The sequence below is a fragment of the Engraulis encrasicolus genome, chromosome 7 (genome assembly GCF_034702125.1).
Source record: "Engraulis encrasicolus isolate BLACKSEA-1 chromosome 7, IST_EnEncr_1.0, whole genome shotgun sequence".
Lineage (NCBI taxonomy): Eukaryota > Metazoa > Chordata > Actinopteri > Clupeiformes > Engraulidae > Engraulis > Engraulis encrasicolus.
The window spans coordinates 28,025,065-28,042,564 of NC_085863.1; the positions used below are offsets into that span (position 1 = coordinate 28,025,065).

General features: G+C 45.3%; 1 protein-coding gene across 1 annotated transcript in view; it reads right to left on the bottom strand.

Moving 5' to 3' along the window:
• The window catches only part of LOC134452682 (rho GTPase-activating protein 26-like), a 132,501-nt gene extending 119,660 nt beyond the window's left edge, over positions 1-12,841 (bottom strand). Inside the window, exon 1 of the mRNA XM_063203188.1 lies at positions 12,124-12,841. Coding sequence (XP_063059258.1) covers positions 12,124-12,277 — 154 coding nt within the window. The 5' untranslated portion in view covers positions 12,278-12,841. The remainder of the gene's footprint in view (positions 1-12,123) is intronic.
• Between the last annotated feature and the right edge of the window lie 4,659 nt (positions 12,842-17,500).

Genomic DNA, 17,500 nt, shown 5'->3' on the forward strand with positions numbered 1-17,500 from the left:
GGCAGTCATGGGTAAGCGGTTAGGGTGTCAGACTTGTAGCCCAAAGGTTGCCGGTTCGACTACCGACCTGCCAGGTTGGTGGGGACTGGGGAGAATAAGGTGACTTTGGCAGGTAGCTTATTCTTGGCTCTTCAGCTTCATCAATGGTTCATTTTATGTTATAGTCTGTCGCTGTAACGACAGGCAGGACTCCTCTTATCCCTATCGGCAGGACCACTGACAGCTTTGGTCGTGACAAGTCATCTCAATGGGCCCCCTAGGCTACCAATTAAATATAATGTACTGAGGAGAGGACCCAATTCTGGGACACCTATCTCCTTGGGCCCGTGACAACTAACCCTTTTGCCCCGGTTAGCTTCCCTGCCCTGGGCTGACCACTCTTGGGACATTCCTGTGTGAAGTGGAGGAGCACGCTGCAGTGTATACAATGCCGAGGGTGTGTGAAACCAAGCCTGCACACGGCACCTCACCGCACGCGGGTAGCGGACGGTATTTTAGGGACTAAGCACAAAACCACTTAGGAGGGATTCCCCCAGCTGGGCTCTGCTGCCGTAACATAACATACAGTATACTCACAGGCTATGCAGTGCAGTACCATAGCCTAACGTACACACACGATATGGACTGTAGTATGTATATGCACACAGACTATGCAGTGCAGTGTTGTGCAGAGGAGAGGAGAACAGGGTAATACTATCTACCTGCTACCAGTTCAGAATTTCAATTAGGTGGCATAACCTTAGGGCAAAATACATGAATTAGTACAATTAAAATGTGTGTGTGTGTGTGTGTGTGTGTGTGTGTGTGTGTGTGTGTGTGTGTGTGTGTGTGTGTGTGTGTGTGTGTGTGTGTGTGTGTGTGTGTGTGTGTGCGCGTGCGTGCGTGTGTGTCTGTGTGTGTGTGTGTGTGTGTCTGTGTCTGTGTCTGTGTGTCTGTGTCTGTGTGTGTGTGTGTGTGTGTGAGAGAGAGAGAGAGAGAGAGAGAGAGAGAGAGAGAGAGAGAGAGAGAGAGAGAGAGAGAGAGAGAGAGAGAGAGAGAGAGAGGGAGAGAGAGGGAGATTGGAAGGGGATTCGGGTGAGTACTCAAAAGGGAGGCATTCAAAATAGGAAGGAAGAAAAAATGACTGAGGAAATGTGTAGGAGTATCTAGACAGACATTATCGCCATATTTGGGTCCAGGGTATGTTTTTGACATCACATCACAAGAGCCAACAACCAAAAACCAAGCCAATTTCTCACTTGCTTATTTGTGGGTATAGTACCAACAAGGAGAAGCAAAATATCTTTGCAATTGTTATGACTATTATTACTATCATTATTATTAGTAGTAGTAATAGTAGTAGTAGTAGTAGTAGTAGTAGTAGTAGTAGTAGCAGTAGTAGCAGTACAGTATGGTTTTATGGCTTGACTGTGTTATGACAAAAGACAGAGAGACGGTGTCGCGCCAGTAACTCCAGTCCTTCTGGGTGCATTGGTTCCAAAGCGATAATCAACAGGAGCAAGTAGTGGAATTCCTACCTACAAAGCGGATTCCAAAAAAGTTGGGACACTTGGTATTTTGTGAATAAAATAAAAATGCTGGCATTTTCAAAACATTCAATCCATGCATAAGATGCACAATGGCACAAGGTCAACATAGGAACAGTTAAAATGAGGCAAAAGCATTGTTTTGAGGGAAATATGTGGTCATTTAAAATTCGACCCATGCAACAAATCTCAAAAAAGTTGGGACAGGACCAAAAAATGTTGTAACAGTTGGATAATTTAAAAAATAACACAAGGAGGAATATTTTGAAAGGAACTATATTGACTGCCAACATGAATGCACAAATAAAATACCATCACAGAGAGGCTGTGGCACTCAGTAGCGAAGATTTTGAGGGACTAATTACTGATCTATTACACAGAAAGACTGAATTATCAAAATTGCAGGCATATAAGGCTTATTTCTGTAATGTAGAGTGCTGTGAAATCATTGCACGAGTTATGAGATCATGACAAACCCATCGGCAATAAGCAAACTATGACACTCCAACAATGACAGCTGTTGAAAAAATGACCATAAACACAACACTTGATTAAGGCACATGATGCAGACATTAAACAGTGTTGCAAGTGACAAAGCTCATTCTAGGTGGACCTAGGAGACACATGAAACTGTCATCTGATTACAGAATGGAAAACATTTCATTCTTTTTTTAAATCATGGAGTCATGCACCCTCCAGGTTATGAGTAAAATGAATATTTCAGCTTGATTTAGTGGTCAGTCTGAAAGATGGGATATATGATGGTAAAGGGGTGCATAGATGCCTTGGTTATGGTCTTCTTACTCATGTAGAGCATTAAAATGAGGGCTGAATTATATATTCAGACCATAAACAGCATACATAGCTACCAAGGCAATATATTGTGGAGCACAGCCTTTAGATATTGCCCCATAATGATGGCAAATGTCAATCTCTACTATGTTCCAACAGTGTGGTTCCATCATAAGAGTATACAGGTTACAAAATTGTTTTCTTGCAGTCAGGATATACCACATATTAAGCATAACAAGAAGGTAAACAAGTCAAAGAACACACCTATCAGTTGAGCTGCTGAAATCATGTCTCGCACATCAAAATATCTATTTTTTTTTTATAAAATCATCCCATCGGTCAAAGTATTTAAATGTTAAGTCTCCTCCCTTGTGTTGTGTTTAGTCTTATCCAACATAAAAAGCATTTTACTGGCCTGTCCCAACTTTTTCGGAATTTGTTGCGAGGGTGACATTTTAAATGATCACATAATTACCCCAAAACAATCATTCTGCTTGGCTTTAACAACTGATATGTTGTCTGTACACAATGTTCTACCTTATTAACATATTGAATGTTTTGAAAATGCCAGCATTTTGATTTTATTCACAAAATACCAAGTGTCCCAACTTTTTTGGAATCCGCTTTGTACATTGCTTTACATAAAAGTGATAAAAGTGCTACCCACAACTGCAAAACGTTCCTCAGTTCAAAATGTTTGTTCCACTCCTTGCTTCAGCCGACGGTGTTATGACCATAGAGCGTAACACTGACCTATTTACCCATTTACGACGGTGTTTAATGCGGATGGTGGGGGAGAGTGCATGATGTACGTATGTACATGTACGTATGTATTACAGATCACCAGCCCTTATCATAAGCTCCTGGCTTAAGGATATGACCACAACAGCTGGGGAGCCCGCCAGGACATCTAACCCTGGGTGGGTCTTCATTAGGAGGGTCTGGGATTATAATCCAGCGCTGTAATAATCTGGTTATTACAGATTTTGTGTTCATCCTAGAAGCCCAAGGACAGACCACTCGGATCTCTCTCTCTCTCTCTCCCTCTCTCTCTGGGTACTGATGTACATGTGCGTACATCTGATTTTGTAACTTGTGTGTTGGAATTAGATTTACAAAGATACTACTCTCCATTTCTCTCTAGCCCATCTCTCCCTCTCTCTCTCTCTCTCTCTCTCTCTCTCTCTCTCTCTCTCTCTCTCTCTCTCTCTCTCTCTCTCTCTCTCTCTCTCTCTCTCTCTCAGGGTACTGGTGTACATGTGTGTACGTCTGATCTTGACATCTCGTGAAGCGCGAGACCCAGATTAGCAGATTAGGTCAGGAATAAATGGGAGCAATGGAGAGCGAGGAATGGCCCACTTTCTCTAAACACACATACGTGTACATACTTACACACCCAAAAACACACACACACACACACACACACACACACACACACACACACACACACACACACACACACACACACACACACACACACACACACACACACACACACTAATGCACACACATGCACGCACACACACACCCACGCAAACGCACACACAGGCACCACGCAGGCACACTCTTACACACACACACACTTACATAGATACACACACACACAGGCACACACACACACACCATATCCTTTGTGAATATGACACTCGGGGAATTGCCCATCCTCCCGGCACCGCACACAAACCTTACGCGCACACACAGAAACCCACACACCCTGCATGCACATGTATGTGTACACACTGCACACACACACACACACACACACACACACACACACACACACACATACACATGTACGCACGCACGCACAGACACACAGGCACACGTACACAAGTCAAGTCAAGTCAAGTCAAGTCAAGTTTATTGTCAATTTCTTTACATGCACTGGTCATACAAAGAATTTGAAATTGCGTTTCTTGCTCTCCCATGCAGACATAGACTAATCTAGGTAAGGACATAGACAGTATAGACATAGACAGTACTCATACATGGACATAGACAGTATGGACGTAGACATTGCTCATACAGACATTTAAAGTGCAAGACTGGACAACAGAAGACTTGTAGAGAACATACATTAAGAGGAGGTATTTTGTTGTTCTTTTTCTAAAAGTCCTTTATAGCGTTCTGACATAGTAATAGTAGCATTTGAAGAAATAAATAATTAAAAAAGGTTTTTATTAAATACACCAGCAGCAGTATGTGTGTGTGTGTGTGTTTGTATGTGTTTTGTGTGCGTGTGTGTGTGTGTGTGTGTGTGTGTGTGTGTGTGTGTGTGTGTGTGTGTGTGTGTGTGTGTTTAGTGCAGGTGCCAGTGTCAAGCCCTCACACACACACACACACACACACACACACACACACACACACACACACACACACACACACACACACACACACACACACACACACACACACACACACACACACGCACACTACTCCCCCCACCCCAGGTCTTTTGAGTTTATCTGGAACTCTCTCGCTATCCCTTAACCTTCATCCTAATGGGCTGCAAGAGATATCCAGTGTTTACCTCTCTCTCTCTCTCTCTCTCTCTCTCCCTCTCTCTCTCTCTCTCTCTCTCTCTCTCCCTCTCTCTCTCTCTCTCTCTCTACCTTTTTGTGTTTGACTTAAACTTGCCTGCTACATTTTGAGCGAGACCACTGTCGCTAAATGCTTTCTCTTTCTATTTATCTCTTTCTATGCACAGATCCAATCATATTTTGTACAGTATGGTGTGACAGAGAACTGCAACTGTGTGTGTTTCCCTTCAGATATGATGCACAATACTCTGATGACATCAGAGAAATTTTGTCACCCAACGATTATTATAAAAATGACTTTTGAGGACCGCATATTAGGGGTGGGCGATATGGCAAAAATGTTGTATCACGATTTTTTAAGATGAAATCACGATTTCGATATTTTATAACGATTTTCCATCCAAAAAAATAAAAACAACAAAAAAAAACTTTCATACTTGCAATTTGTAATTTGCAGTCAATAAAATGTTAACACACTGATGATACTCTCATAAAGTGTACAATTGGAATAAAATAATGTAAAGAATAAAGTGAAGACAACAACACAAGTGAGAAAGCGTCACTCTGATACTGATAATAAACATCCTCAGTGCAAGACGATCTATACGATTTCTCCACTTTGGCAGATTCGAGACGATATTTTACTCAATATCGCGATTCACGATATAATATCGTCATATCGCCCACCCCTACCGCATATACATAGTATATTAGATGCTATCTACTGTATTTGTGTTTGCTATCCTTTTGGTATCAGTTTGCCTCAGTGGCTCTCTGGCTGTGTGTGTGTCTCACTCTTTCACTCTCACTTTAACTGAGGCTGAGTTTTTGACCTCCTCTCTAGGCTCCCACAGCACTACACACACAAACACACACACACACACACACACACACACACACACACACACACACACACACACACACACACACACACACACACACACACAATCTCTCACACACACAATCTCTCTCTCTCACACACACACACACACACACACACACACACACACACACACACACACACACACACACACACACAATCTCTCTCTCTCACACACACACACACACACACACAGACACACACACACACACACACACACACACACACACACACACACACACACACACACACACACAATCTCACACACACACGCACACACACACACCCACAACGCCCTCAAAGAGAAAGCCCCTGGCCTCCACTGGAGATGGAAGGAGAAGTGGGGGTCTGCTGACCCAGTGACCCAGCATGGACAGAATACAGCACAAGCCTACCGGGCCCAGGCCCAGGGGCCCAAAGGGGCTCTGAAGCCCAAGACTTCACACAAAAACACACTTAATAATTGGTCTATATGTGTGTTCCCTTTAGGGCTGCACTATATATCGAAAATGTATCGATATCGCGATATCAAGAGTGGCGATATGCGTATCGCAAAAATGACTTTAGGTATTAGTGACAAATAAAACATGTCTGTGCTGTCCAATCACTAGTTGAATGTCAACAAATGCAGGAGAAGCCCGCCACGAACAAAGCCGCGACCCCCACACGCCACGACCGACAATTTAGTGACAAGAGAAACACTCTGCTATTTTTCCAAATATTGTTTAAATATCGTTATCGAGGGATTGCATGTTGTTATCGAGTAACGCATTTTTTCTGATATCGTGCAGCCCTTGAACCCATATTGTTTTAGAATCTCACTTTAAACGGCTGTAGTTTCCAAAACCCCAACCCCCACAACGATGGCTCTCAAACATCTTCGCTCCACTTCCTTTCTTATGGAACCTTCCAATGCCACGGACGTTGGAGGGGGAGGCTTTCTTGTTATCTGAGCCAGGGGCCCACGTAATCATAACCCGTCCCTGTGTCCAAGTCTCCCAGCCTCAGCATCGGACATGCAGGCCTGAGCCCAATGACATGGGAGCAGCAGGCCATCCATCTCTAGCACTGACAGCAGTGACAGGCTGAATGATTAGCCACTTTGCACAGATGCATGGATCTGCATTCACAAGCATCTGCACCGAGACATTCACACGTGTGCATCCGTACCCACACACACAAACACACAATCACACACACACACACACATACACATACACACACTCGCATGCACGCACGTACGCACGCACACACGCACACACACACACACACACACAACCACGCGTACGCATACTGTAATCACAGAATCACACATACAGTGTGCATGTGTGCGCACACATACCAAGAAAGAGAGACAGAGAGAGAGAGAGAAAGAGAAAGAGAGAGAGAAAGAGAGAGAGAGAGAGACAGACAGACAGACAGACAGACAGACAGAGATAGAGAGAGCAAGAGAGACAGAGAGAGAGAGAGAGAGAGAGCCAGCACAGCATATTTGGAACCCTGTGAACTGCATGATTGATCCAGTCATTTACAGTCAGAACATAACCGTAAAATGAGGTTTGATTTAGAGGAAAACCCCGATTACAGAATTGGAAAGTTCATGGCTTTCACAGTCATTCACCAAAGTATTTATAGCCTTGGTCTTTCATTTCCTATGTTTTATTTGCTTATCTGGAAAAATAATATTTAGTACATTTAACAAACAAAACACAAATGGCCTGTAGTGACGGATCATGGAGAACATATTCACCTTGTCAGCTTTTGGTTCCTATTTACATTTCCACAACAGCTTGTTTGAATCAGATATGCACTACTAGGCCGTTATCAGTTCATTATGTTTCCATTAGCATCCTCTTATTTGCCTGCTTTCTGACAAACGAACGTAACCAAACTACTCCGAGACAGCTGCTTGTATGTGTGCGTGTGTGCGTGCGTGCGTGCGTATATGTTTGTGTTTAAATGTACAAAAGCATGGTTGTGTGTGTGTGTGTTGTGTGTGTAGTGCTGTGTCTTTGTGTTTAAATGTGCAACCATACGTGTGAGTGAGTGCTTGTGTGCATGTGTGTGACGCTTGAGTCAGCACTCAACAACATTGTAAGTGAGCTGAAAAGCATGGGATCTCTCTCACACACACACAGGAACAGAGAGAGAGAGAGAGAGAGAGAGAGAGAGAGAGAGAGAGAGAGAGAGAGGCCGTCAGTTTCTCATCAGAGCCCACCACTAGAGCTGAGACAAAGACCGCCTTTCTCCCCACAGCCCACTTCAGACTCCCATCACAGATGGCATTAGACCCCCATCAGACCCCCTACACTCTCCTTACAACATCCCCTGCCTCCATCCCTCCCTCCCTCTCTCTCTCTCTTTCTCACTCCTCTCATCAACACCTGCCCAGCCACCTCTGGGGTGTTGGGGAAATACCCATACCCAGTGTAAGAGAGAGAGAGAGAGAGAGAGAGAGAGAGAGAGAGATGAAGAGAAAGAGAGAGGGGGGGGGAGGTTGCATATGTGCATGCATATGTGTGGGAGAGTGGGAAAAAGAGGAGAAGAGAAAACGAAAGAGAGACAGAGAGTAAAAGAGATTAGCAACATAGTAAAACAGAGAATGTGACAGATATATATAGAGAAAAAGACTGATCGGAAGAGAGAGAGAGAGAGAGAGAGAGAGAGAGAGAGAGAGAGAGAGAGAGAGAGAGAGAGAGAGAGAGAGAGAGAGCCTCCATGTGTCCCTATGACTGAGGGCAGCTCCTGCCGCTGCTACTGGTGACTGTAATTGTCATACCTGACATGCTTCACAATAAGGAGCCATTTAACGGACTATTGCTATCCCAGTGTTGACACACACACGCACGCACAAACACGCACGCGCACACACACACACGTGCGCGTGCGCACACACACACGCGCACACAGAGTACATTCACACGTACGCAAAACCACAAACACACACATGAACACACGTTGAACGACACACATAAACGCACGCAGAACACATGTAAACAAAAACACACGCACACTAAATCTCCATGACGTTTACGAGGGTCCACCTTATGATGGTGGGCAAACAAGCAAACAAAAAAAATCCCAAACAAAACCAAATGATGGGTCACGTCTGTCACCAGTCAGTCATCACATGCTCAGGGCCTCTCATGTCTTAATCAACTTATCAAGGCCAGCAGCTTACGCCACGTGTGAGATTCCCAAAGGAAAGCTGTAATTTTGGCAATTGCGTGTGTGTGTGTGTGTGTGTGTGTGTGTGCGTGTGTATGCCTATGCGTATGTGTGTGCATGCGTGCGTGCATGCGTGCGTGCGTGCATGTGTGTGTGTGTGTGTGTAAAGGCTCTCATCACAGCTCCTCTAATGACAGGATGACTGCTGTGTTCTAAACACCCCGTCACCAGTCACTCGTGCCGCGGAGACTGCAAGAGAGCGAGTAACCACATGGTGGTAAAAACATACAGTGTTAATTCAACACTTAAACAGTACTCTGGGACGAAAGAAATACACTCTAGAACAGGGGTCCCCAAACTTTTTTCTCTAGGGGCCACATTATCGTTCCTGACTGTGATCAGGGGCCGGGATCAATCATGTGGACTTTATACTAGGCCACTGCCTGTTATAGCCATAATTTGTAGCACGGCCATCGTCATTACACGCTGAAGAAGGGCTTTGCCCGAAACGTTTGTAGGAGAATAAACAGAGAAAAATCTGAAGAGTGCCGTCCTTTGCTTCCTTCATTCATAATTTCTAGCACAAAATAGTTTATCTTTACAAAATAGGTGAGTGATTACCTCACATGTTTTTCAATTTGAAATACCACAGGTTTTCCTTTTAATTTCCAATAGCCATGTAAAAATAGCAAGGAATGGCTAGAAAAATATGGCGATTGACAGTTTAGGAGTGATACAATAGAAATAGTAGGCCTGTTTATATTACAGTGAGATGAGAAACTATCAAGACAAGAAACTTCTGGTGATTCACACTAAGTTAGTGAAAATTAAACTGTAGGAAGGCCTGTTAATAAACCAAATAAAATATTTAAAAAATACTATATTTTATCTTTTTTTCTGTGAGGATAGCTTCTTTGGGCCAGTTCAAATGGTGAGATGCAGAGAGTTGGAGGGCCGGTCAAAGGGGCCTGGCGGGCCGCAACCGGCCCCCGGGCCTTAGTTTGGGGACCCCTGCTCTAGAACATCTTCTACTCACTGCAGATGGGGTGGCCGGCCCCATCACTATTTGCCGAAAATTCACTATTACATTATAACAACATTGCTATGGCATTGCTTAGAGCCTTAACTAACAGATTAAGACATACATAAGCATTACAATTTTGGTGACAATAAGGTTATAACAAAGGCATCTGCACTAAGGGGTTAAATGAAGTGTCCAAGTGTTGAGTTAATACTGTTTTTCCTTTTCTCTGCAAGGCTCTTGACAAGACATGACGATGGATGTCAGTTGATGCTGCTGATGCTGTGCGAAGGCTTGTGGGGAACCCCTGTGCCACAGGGCACTAACTCACACACCTGACGGAAGACACGTTTATGGCAGACAGGTGGAGGGAAGTGTCACAGAAGACATTATTATAACTGACATTAGAGAAGTTCAATGCAGACTGACGCACGCATACACACGCACACAGACAAACACGCACGCGCGTGAGCGTGCGCACACGCACGCACGCACGCACGCACGCACGCACGCACGCACACACACACACACACACACACACACACACACACACACACACACACACACACACACACACAGAGCAAGAGGAACCACTAATGTTCCACTACAGACAATGAATGTCTTGTGTTGTTGTCCTTCTTCCCTATTTAATTTTGCAACAATTACATGGCTTACAGCAATTCAGCCACGAAACCACAACCGAATCTCTCTCTCTCTCTCTCTCTCTCTCTCTCTCTCTCTCTCTCTCTCTCTCTCTCTAGGTCATGACCCACAGACCAGGGCCCGTACACTCTCTCTCTCTCTCTCTCTCTTTCTCTCTGTTTAGCAGCACCAGGGATTTGGCCTTTTCCAAAGGCAGGAACTTGGCACGGGTGATGCTTGGCCACAAAGCACGGACAGTCTGTGGACAGACTAATTCACCTCACTGGCTTTATAGTGATCACATCAGCGGGCCGAGGACACACACAGAGACAGACAAGCAGACGCACGCACGTACACATCCACTCATGCACGCACACGCGCGCACGCACACACACACACACACACACACACACACACACAAGCAGATGCATGCACACACGCACAAACACAAACACACACACAAACGTGCGCATAGACACACACACACACACACACACACACACACACACACACACACGCACGCACACACGCACGCACAGAGCTGCTGGCTGCATCTAACTTTACCAATCATTTGATCACACAAAAGTCAAATACATCCCTCAGTAAGATGCATTTCACTTTGTCTTGTCCCTCTCTGTACACTGTGGTGTGTGTGTGTGTGTGTGTGTGTGTGTGTGTGTGTGTGTGTGTGTGTGTGTGTGTGTGTGTGTGTGTGTGTGTGTGTGCGTGTGTTTGCTACCTGTCTCCGTTGACTTAACTACAATGATAGTGGATGGATCTTACAAATGACACCCTTCAACAATATTTACAAAAACATATTTACACATAGGTCAGCATTTAGCTAGAAGTTGAACAATACTTTGTTCAACACACACACACACACACACACACACACACACACACACACACACACACACACACACACACGTGTGTGTGTGTGTGTGTGTGTGTGTGTGTGTGTGTGTGTGTGTGTGTGTGTGTGTGTGTGTTTCAATGTTTGTTTTGTACATCCATCCTCAGGGACATGGTGGAAAATGCAGGTAATGTATGAAACATAAGCCAAGACAGAAACCAGAGAACAACCAATTACAGTGGTTGGAACAGAAAGTATCGTTCAACTTCCAGCTAAATGCTGACCTGTGTGTAAATATTGTTTTTTTGTAAATATTGTTAAAGGGCGTCATTTGTGAGATCCATCCACTATCACGTGTTGTAGTTAAGTCAACGGAGTCAGGTAGCAAAGACATCTGCGCAAACGCAAACATAATCCTTTCCTTGGCAACTTGACCTACAACGTGAGAACGCAACACCGAGTAGGCTACAAACCGAGCCGTTTGCAGAAAGCCCTACAAACTTTACTCAGGCTGATGGCCGAGCAGAACTCGGGACATTGTATTTAGGGACCGCCCGATCCGACAAGCCCGTCTCCCGCTCTGCAGCCGGGAGTGCAGACGACACAAAGTGCAACACGATGCCCGCGATGTCATGTGTCAAAGGCTGCATCCACCACCTCCTCCTCCACGCCAACAAAAGACGAACATAAGAGTAGCTTACTTTTCAGTGCCTGGATTAACGCCTTCCCATCCTTGATAAGCTCCTTGATAAACTTATTGGTCTTGTCCAGTTCCAGTTCGTGCGATTTCAGCCTGTCTCGGAACTGTGGGCTGTCCAGATAGCAGTCGCTGAACTCCAAAGCAGGCAATCCCATGTTTGCGCGCAGTCCGAAAGCCACAACAAAGTCCTCGAAGTAGGTAGAAACCTTTGGATGCTGATGTCCAATCTACTCAACAAAAAGCTCAGGACCAAAACTGTGAATATCTATGCTTTTCAAGAAGCGTAGTAACACACACCCTACATACTCATAAGCACTCTTCAAACATCCACTGCTGCTCCACGGGCGAAGATCTGGCTACTATTAGAAGAAAAGAAAAATTCCAAACCGCATCGCAGAATTTCAATCCGTCAGAAGCCGAAGCCGATGCTTCACTATGGCAAAAGTGCTTAGTGGATGTTTATCTCCGGGCTGTCACAGCGATTGCAGGTAAACTGCTGCATTCCTCATGACAACGTCATATTGCACGGGGAGGAAGACGAAGGGCAAAAAAAGCGAAACGCGGTAATTGCGGAATCCTCCCTGGGCGTTTAAAACGTAGTGCTCTTTCTTCGGCGCTGGCGCCCGTACCAACCTACCCTGAACCAGATTATGGTGTGATTGATCCAAAGGCCGACCAATGGCCTTGCAGCATGACGGAGCGGTTCGTGAGGGGATGTCGCGCACCAAGAAGGATCGGTCACAAAAGGATTGGTTGGTCAAGAACAATGATGTCATTCCAACGCGGGGAATTCATGAAGCTGTTGTAGAGCTTGGATAAAATGAAATCAGCATAAAAATGGTCGCATTCATCGACGCAGATGACAGTAATACATTGTTATTGTTATTCCACATGAGAATTTCTTGAACCAACTTTGAAACTGAAAAGGTTTAAGAAATCCTCCCAAAATTGTTTTTCAGGAACACTGCATGTGAGACACTTGCTATACTGTAAGGAAGTTTCCACACGTTTCCTCTTCGGTTTGGCCTAAACTAATATGAGGGGGTTGTAATGTTCTGTCCTCAGAAGGGAAATTAGGAAGTGTGTGTGTGTGTGTGTGTGTGTGTGTGTGTGTGTGTGTGTGTGTGTGTGTGTGTGTGTGTGTGTGTGTGTGTGTGTGTGTGTGTGTGTGTGCACGTGCGCGTGTGTGTGTGTGCCTGCGTGAGCATGTGTGCGTATTTGTTTTCGTTGTTTGACAGACTCTAGTGTGACAACACTCACCAGATATCCCCTTGCATCCCTCCACAGTAGGTACACAATAATAGATCACACGGTTTTTGTCACTCACTGTCCCCTCACAGTTAATTCTCGTGTTCATTGTTTCATGCAGGGGGGGCACACAATCAAAAGAGAGCTGACACTGCGGTTTATGCCCCTCCAACACCATACCATCCTCTCTGCCCCTCATCCCAACCTCCCCTTGCTAAAGGGGAAAACAATAGCCAATAGAACAAGAGGCCTACTCTGGAACATGGCGGCCTATAGTCCTCCAGTACTCTGTGTGTGTGTGTGTGTGTGTGTGTGTGTGTGTGTGTGTGTGTGTGTGTGTGTGTGTGTGTGTGTGTGTGTGTGTGTGTGTGTGTGTGTGTGTGTGTGTGTGTGTGTGTGTGTGTGTGTGTGTGTGTGTGTGTGTGTGTGTGTGTGTGTGAGCGTGTGCGTGTGTGTGTGTGTGTGAGAGAGAGAGAGAGAGAGAGAGAGAGAGAGTGAGTGTGTGTGTGTGTGGGGGGGGGGTTGGGGACACGGAGGGGGACAAAGGAGTCAGTTGTCCCAGGCCCAGGGAGAGGTAGGGTGGTCAACAACTGGGTTCTCATTGCATTGTATATTTTGGATGGGGTGGGAGGGGGATTTCAGATGATTTTGTCCTGGGCCCAGCCAAAGGTGTCAGTGGCCCTGCATACTGTCATACAGTAACAGAGCAGCAGCTGCTTTCATGGGGGATCGGCCATAGCCAGCAGCTACAGCAGCGTGCTTCCAAAACAATACAAACTGCCAACCGCTGCCTTGTACTGTACTGAACTGTATTGTACTGTACTGTACTGTACTGTACTTTACTGTACTGTACTGTACATTATTATTTCATAGTTCATGACATTACACTTAGCTGATGCTTTTTTATCCGAAGCAACTTACAGATATTACAGTACAGGCAATTTGTTATAATCCCTGGAGCAATGTGGGGTTAGGTTCCTTGCTCAAGGGCACTTCAGCCGGGCCTGATCTCGAAGGAATTGCGTCCAATTTCTCACGTAAACCAACATCCAAAATTGCGTCCAGATTCCGACGCTTTCCCTGCTGTCTAGAGCTCATAGATGGCTTCTGATTGGTCTAGCTTCAAACCATCCCTAAACCTAATCAGTAATGTAATGTTTCCGAGTTTTAAAATTGTGCCCTGACCAAAACCATCGCTAAACCTAACCTGTCACAGGGACGCGATTGCCGGTTCAAATATGCAAGATGACCACTGCACATGTGTGATCAATGTAGAGTATGATCATAATCTGGACACAATGTCAAGTTTTGGGTTGCGTGAGAAAATAGAGGCAATTTCTCCGAGATCATGTAGCTTCTGCCACAGATGGAACCTCCATCATGAAAACGAGCAATTTTACTGTCATCCAGGCTGTGCACTACAAGACACCAGGTTTGTTTCAAATGAACACAATGTCCACCCGGATCCACCAGAACCCGGCACAGCACCGCACGGTACGGCCTGTTTCAGAGTAGCAGGAGCACACACACAATAGCGCAAATATACTGCCTCCTGTGACCTATTTTGAAATGTTCTGGGGCTCGGATCATCTGGTGTTGATCACAAATGCTTGTCAAGGTTTTCTCTATCTGTGGCCCTACTGTACTGTGGTGTTTTCCAAACCAACTTGACACTCTACAGATGTGCAGTACACTGCTTCTGCTTGTGGGTACCCAGAGTGGGTCCAAAACATAATACAGCTCAGTTTCTTAAGGTCACACACACACAGAAAAAATCTGATAATACGCAGGGGTGTTGTTCAGGGGGGGTAAAGTGTGACTGAGTCACAGGGCCCCATGTATATAGGGGGCCCACACACAATCCGGGCTGGGGGGTCCATTGGAGCTGATTGTATATAGGGCACAAAATTTGGTGCTACTTCCCTGATAATACGTATCTACCCAGTTGCATTTTTGACCTATTTCACATAACTACATGGTCTACTTCTTCTTTTACAGAGAGAATGATGTGCTTATGGAAATTGGAGTGAATTATTTGGGGCTTTTCTGGTAATACTTACAGCATGTCTCTGTCTGTACCTAACAGTTTAGATTTGGATGACCATAAAGTGCATATAGCTGAGTGAAGTTTATTTGCACAGCACACAGACAGTTACAAAGTGACCTTCGCACCTCTTTTTTGCTCCTGTGATCTGGCGCACACGCCCGCACACACACACACACACACACACACACATACACACACACACACACACACACACAGGGCCGGCCCTAACCAATTTGGCGCCCTAGGCAAGAATTTAGATGGCGCCCCTTGCATCTGAAAAAAATACACTGCTAGAGTACATATACTCAAGAAGTCAAATAGCTTTGTTTTGCAATTGTTTTATTTAAGAATTTGTGGAAAATGTGGAATAGCAATACTAGCTGGGTTGCAAGGGTGGAGGTAGGTGGAGGCCCACTTGATACTGCTTTGTCACTAGGCTGTGTTGCAGGGGTGGAGGTACCTGTAAGTGGAGGCCCACTTGATGCTGCTGTGTCACAAGGCTGGGTTGCAAGTGTGGAGGTAGCTGGAGGCCCACTTGATGCTGCTGTGTCACCAGGCTGGGTTGCAAGTGTGGAGGTAGCTGGAGGCCCACTTGATGCTGCTGTGTCACCAGGCTGGGTTGCAAAGGTGGAGGTAGCTGGAGGCCCACTTGATGCTGCTGTGTCACCAGGCTGGGTTGCAAGGGTGGAGGTAGCTGGAGGCCCACTTGATGCTGCTGTGTCACCAAGCTGGGTTGCAGGGGTGGAGGTAGCTGGTGAGCTTGATGCTGCTGCATCACTGGTGCTGGTAGAAGAGGTGGAAGAGGTGGATGCAACAGGAGGATTGTCAAGGGTTGGATGGAGGAATCTAAGCATAGCATCTGTCTTTGCTGCGTTTCTCCTCTTCTTCTTTCTTTTTTTTCTTCCCCTGAGCACCGGACAGTTTATGACGTCTGGACATTGTCCAATTTGACCTGACGTTTCAGCTTGGCTGGTTGATATGACGCATTTACAACAATAACAAACAAAAACGGCCAACTCCCCAAGCTGCAGGTAAAGTCTGTTTAGACAGAGGGAGGTTGTGGAGAGGCAGGGAGACTCTTAAATAATATAGAATCATTGTCATTGTTATTATTATAGGTATTTCTAAACGGTAAAATGAAAAGAAAAGAAAACATGAGAATAGAGGATATTTTTTCCCTCCCCAATTTCTGGCGCTGTGGCGCCCCCTCATGGCCAGCGCCCTTAGCAAACAATTAAGATGCCTAATGGGCGGGCCGGCTGTGCACACACACACACACACACACACACACACACACACACACACACACACACACACACACACACAGCACACAGCACACAGCACACAGCACAGCACAATGGAAATGGTTTGTCCCACCGCCTTGCATTTCAGATCTGTATATTTCTATAGGAAACATATTTTACCCCTGAAGCTAAAGCATATACCTCACTACTTGGATGAGGTCTTTCTACACGCAGGCCAAGTAACATATTAAACACAGAACATGAGCATGACTTAACCGGATTGCATCATACGTACTGGAGCTACAGTACAACAGAACAAACATGTTTGAGCTCTTAGCCATCACATATGCCTCTTTTCCACTGCCGGTTTTCTGGTAGGCCTACTGCTCGACACGGCACGACTTGGCCGCCACTTTCAGCTTCACGATTGAGCTGTGTCGTGCCTATTCGAAAAGCAAAAAGTTGCAACCAAGTCGCACTGTGTCGAGCTGTAGTCCTACCAGAAAACCGGCTGTGGAAAAGAGGCAATAGTAACATCGGCATATTAAAAACAGAAATGACACGAGCACATTGCATCACATCTACAACCGATGAACATGCTTGAGCTGTTACAAGACACGGAAGAGTAACTGTACTCTCACCCTGATGACTCATTCTCTCTCACTGAGATATTCATGGCTTGATTACCTCTCCTAAGAAAAATGTACACCAAGACTCAGGACATTTTAGAGCATTTTACTTTTTGTACTAATCAGGGGAGTTCTGCACATAGTATAGAATCACATAGTAGTCTATTTGGGATATTTTGCCATAGAACTATACTACCAGAACATTAAAGG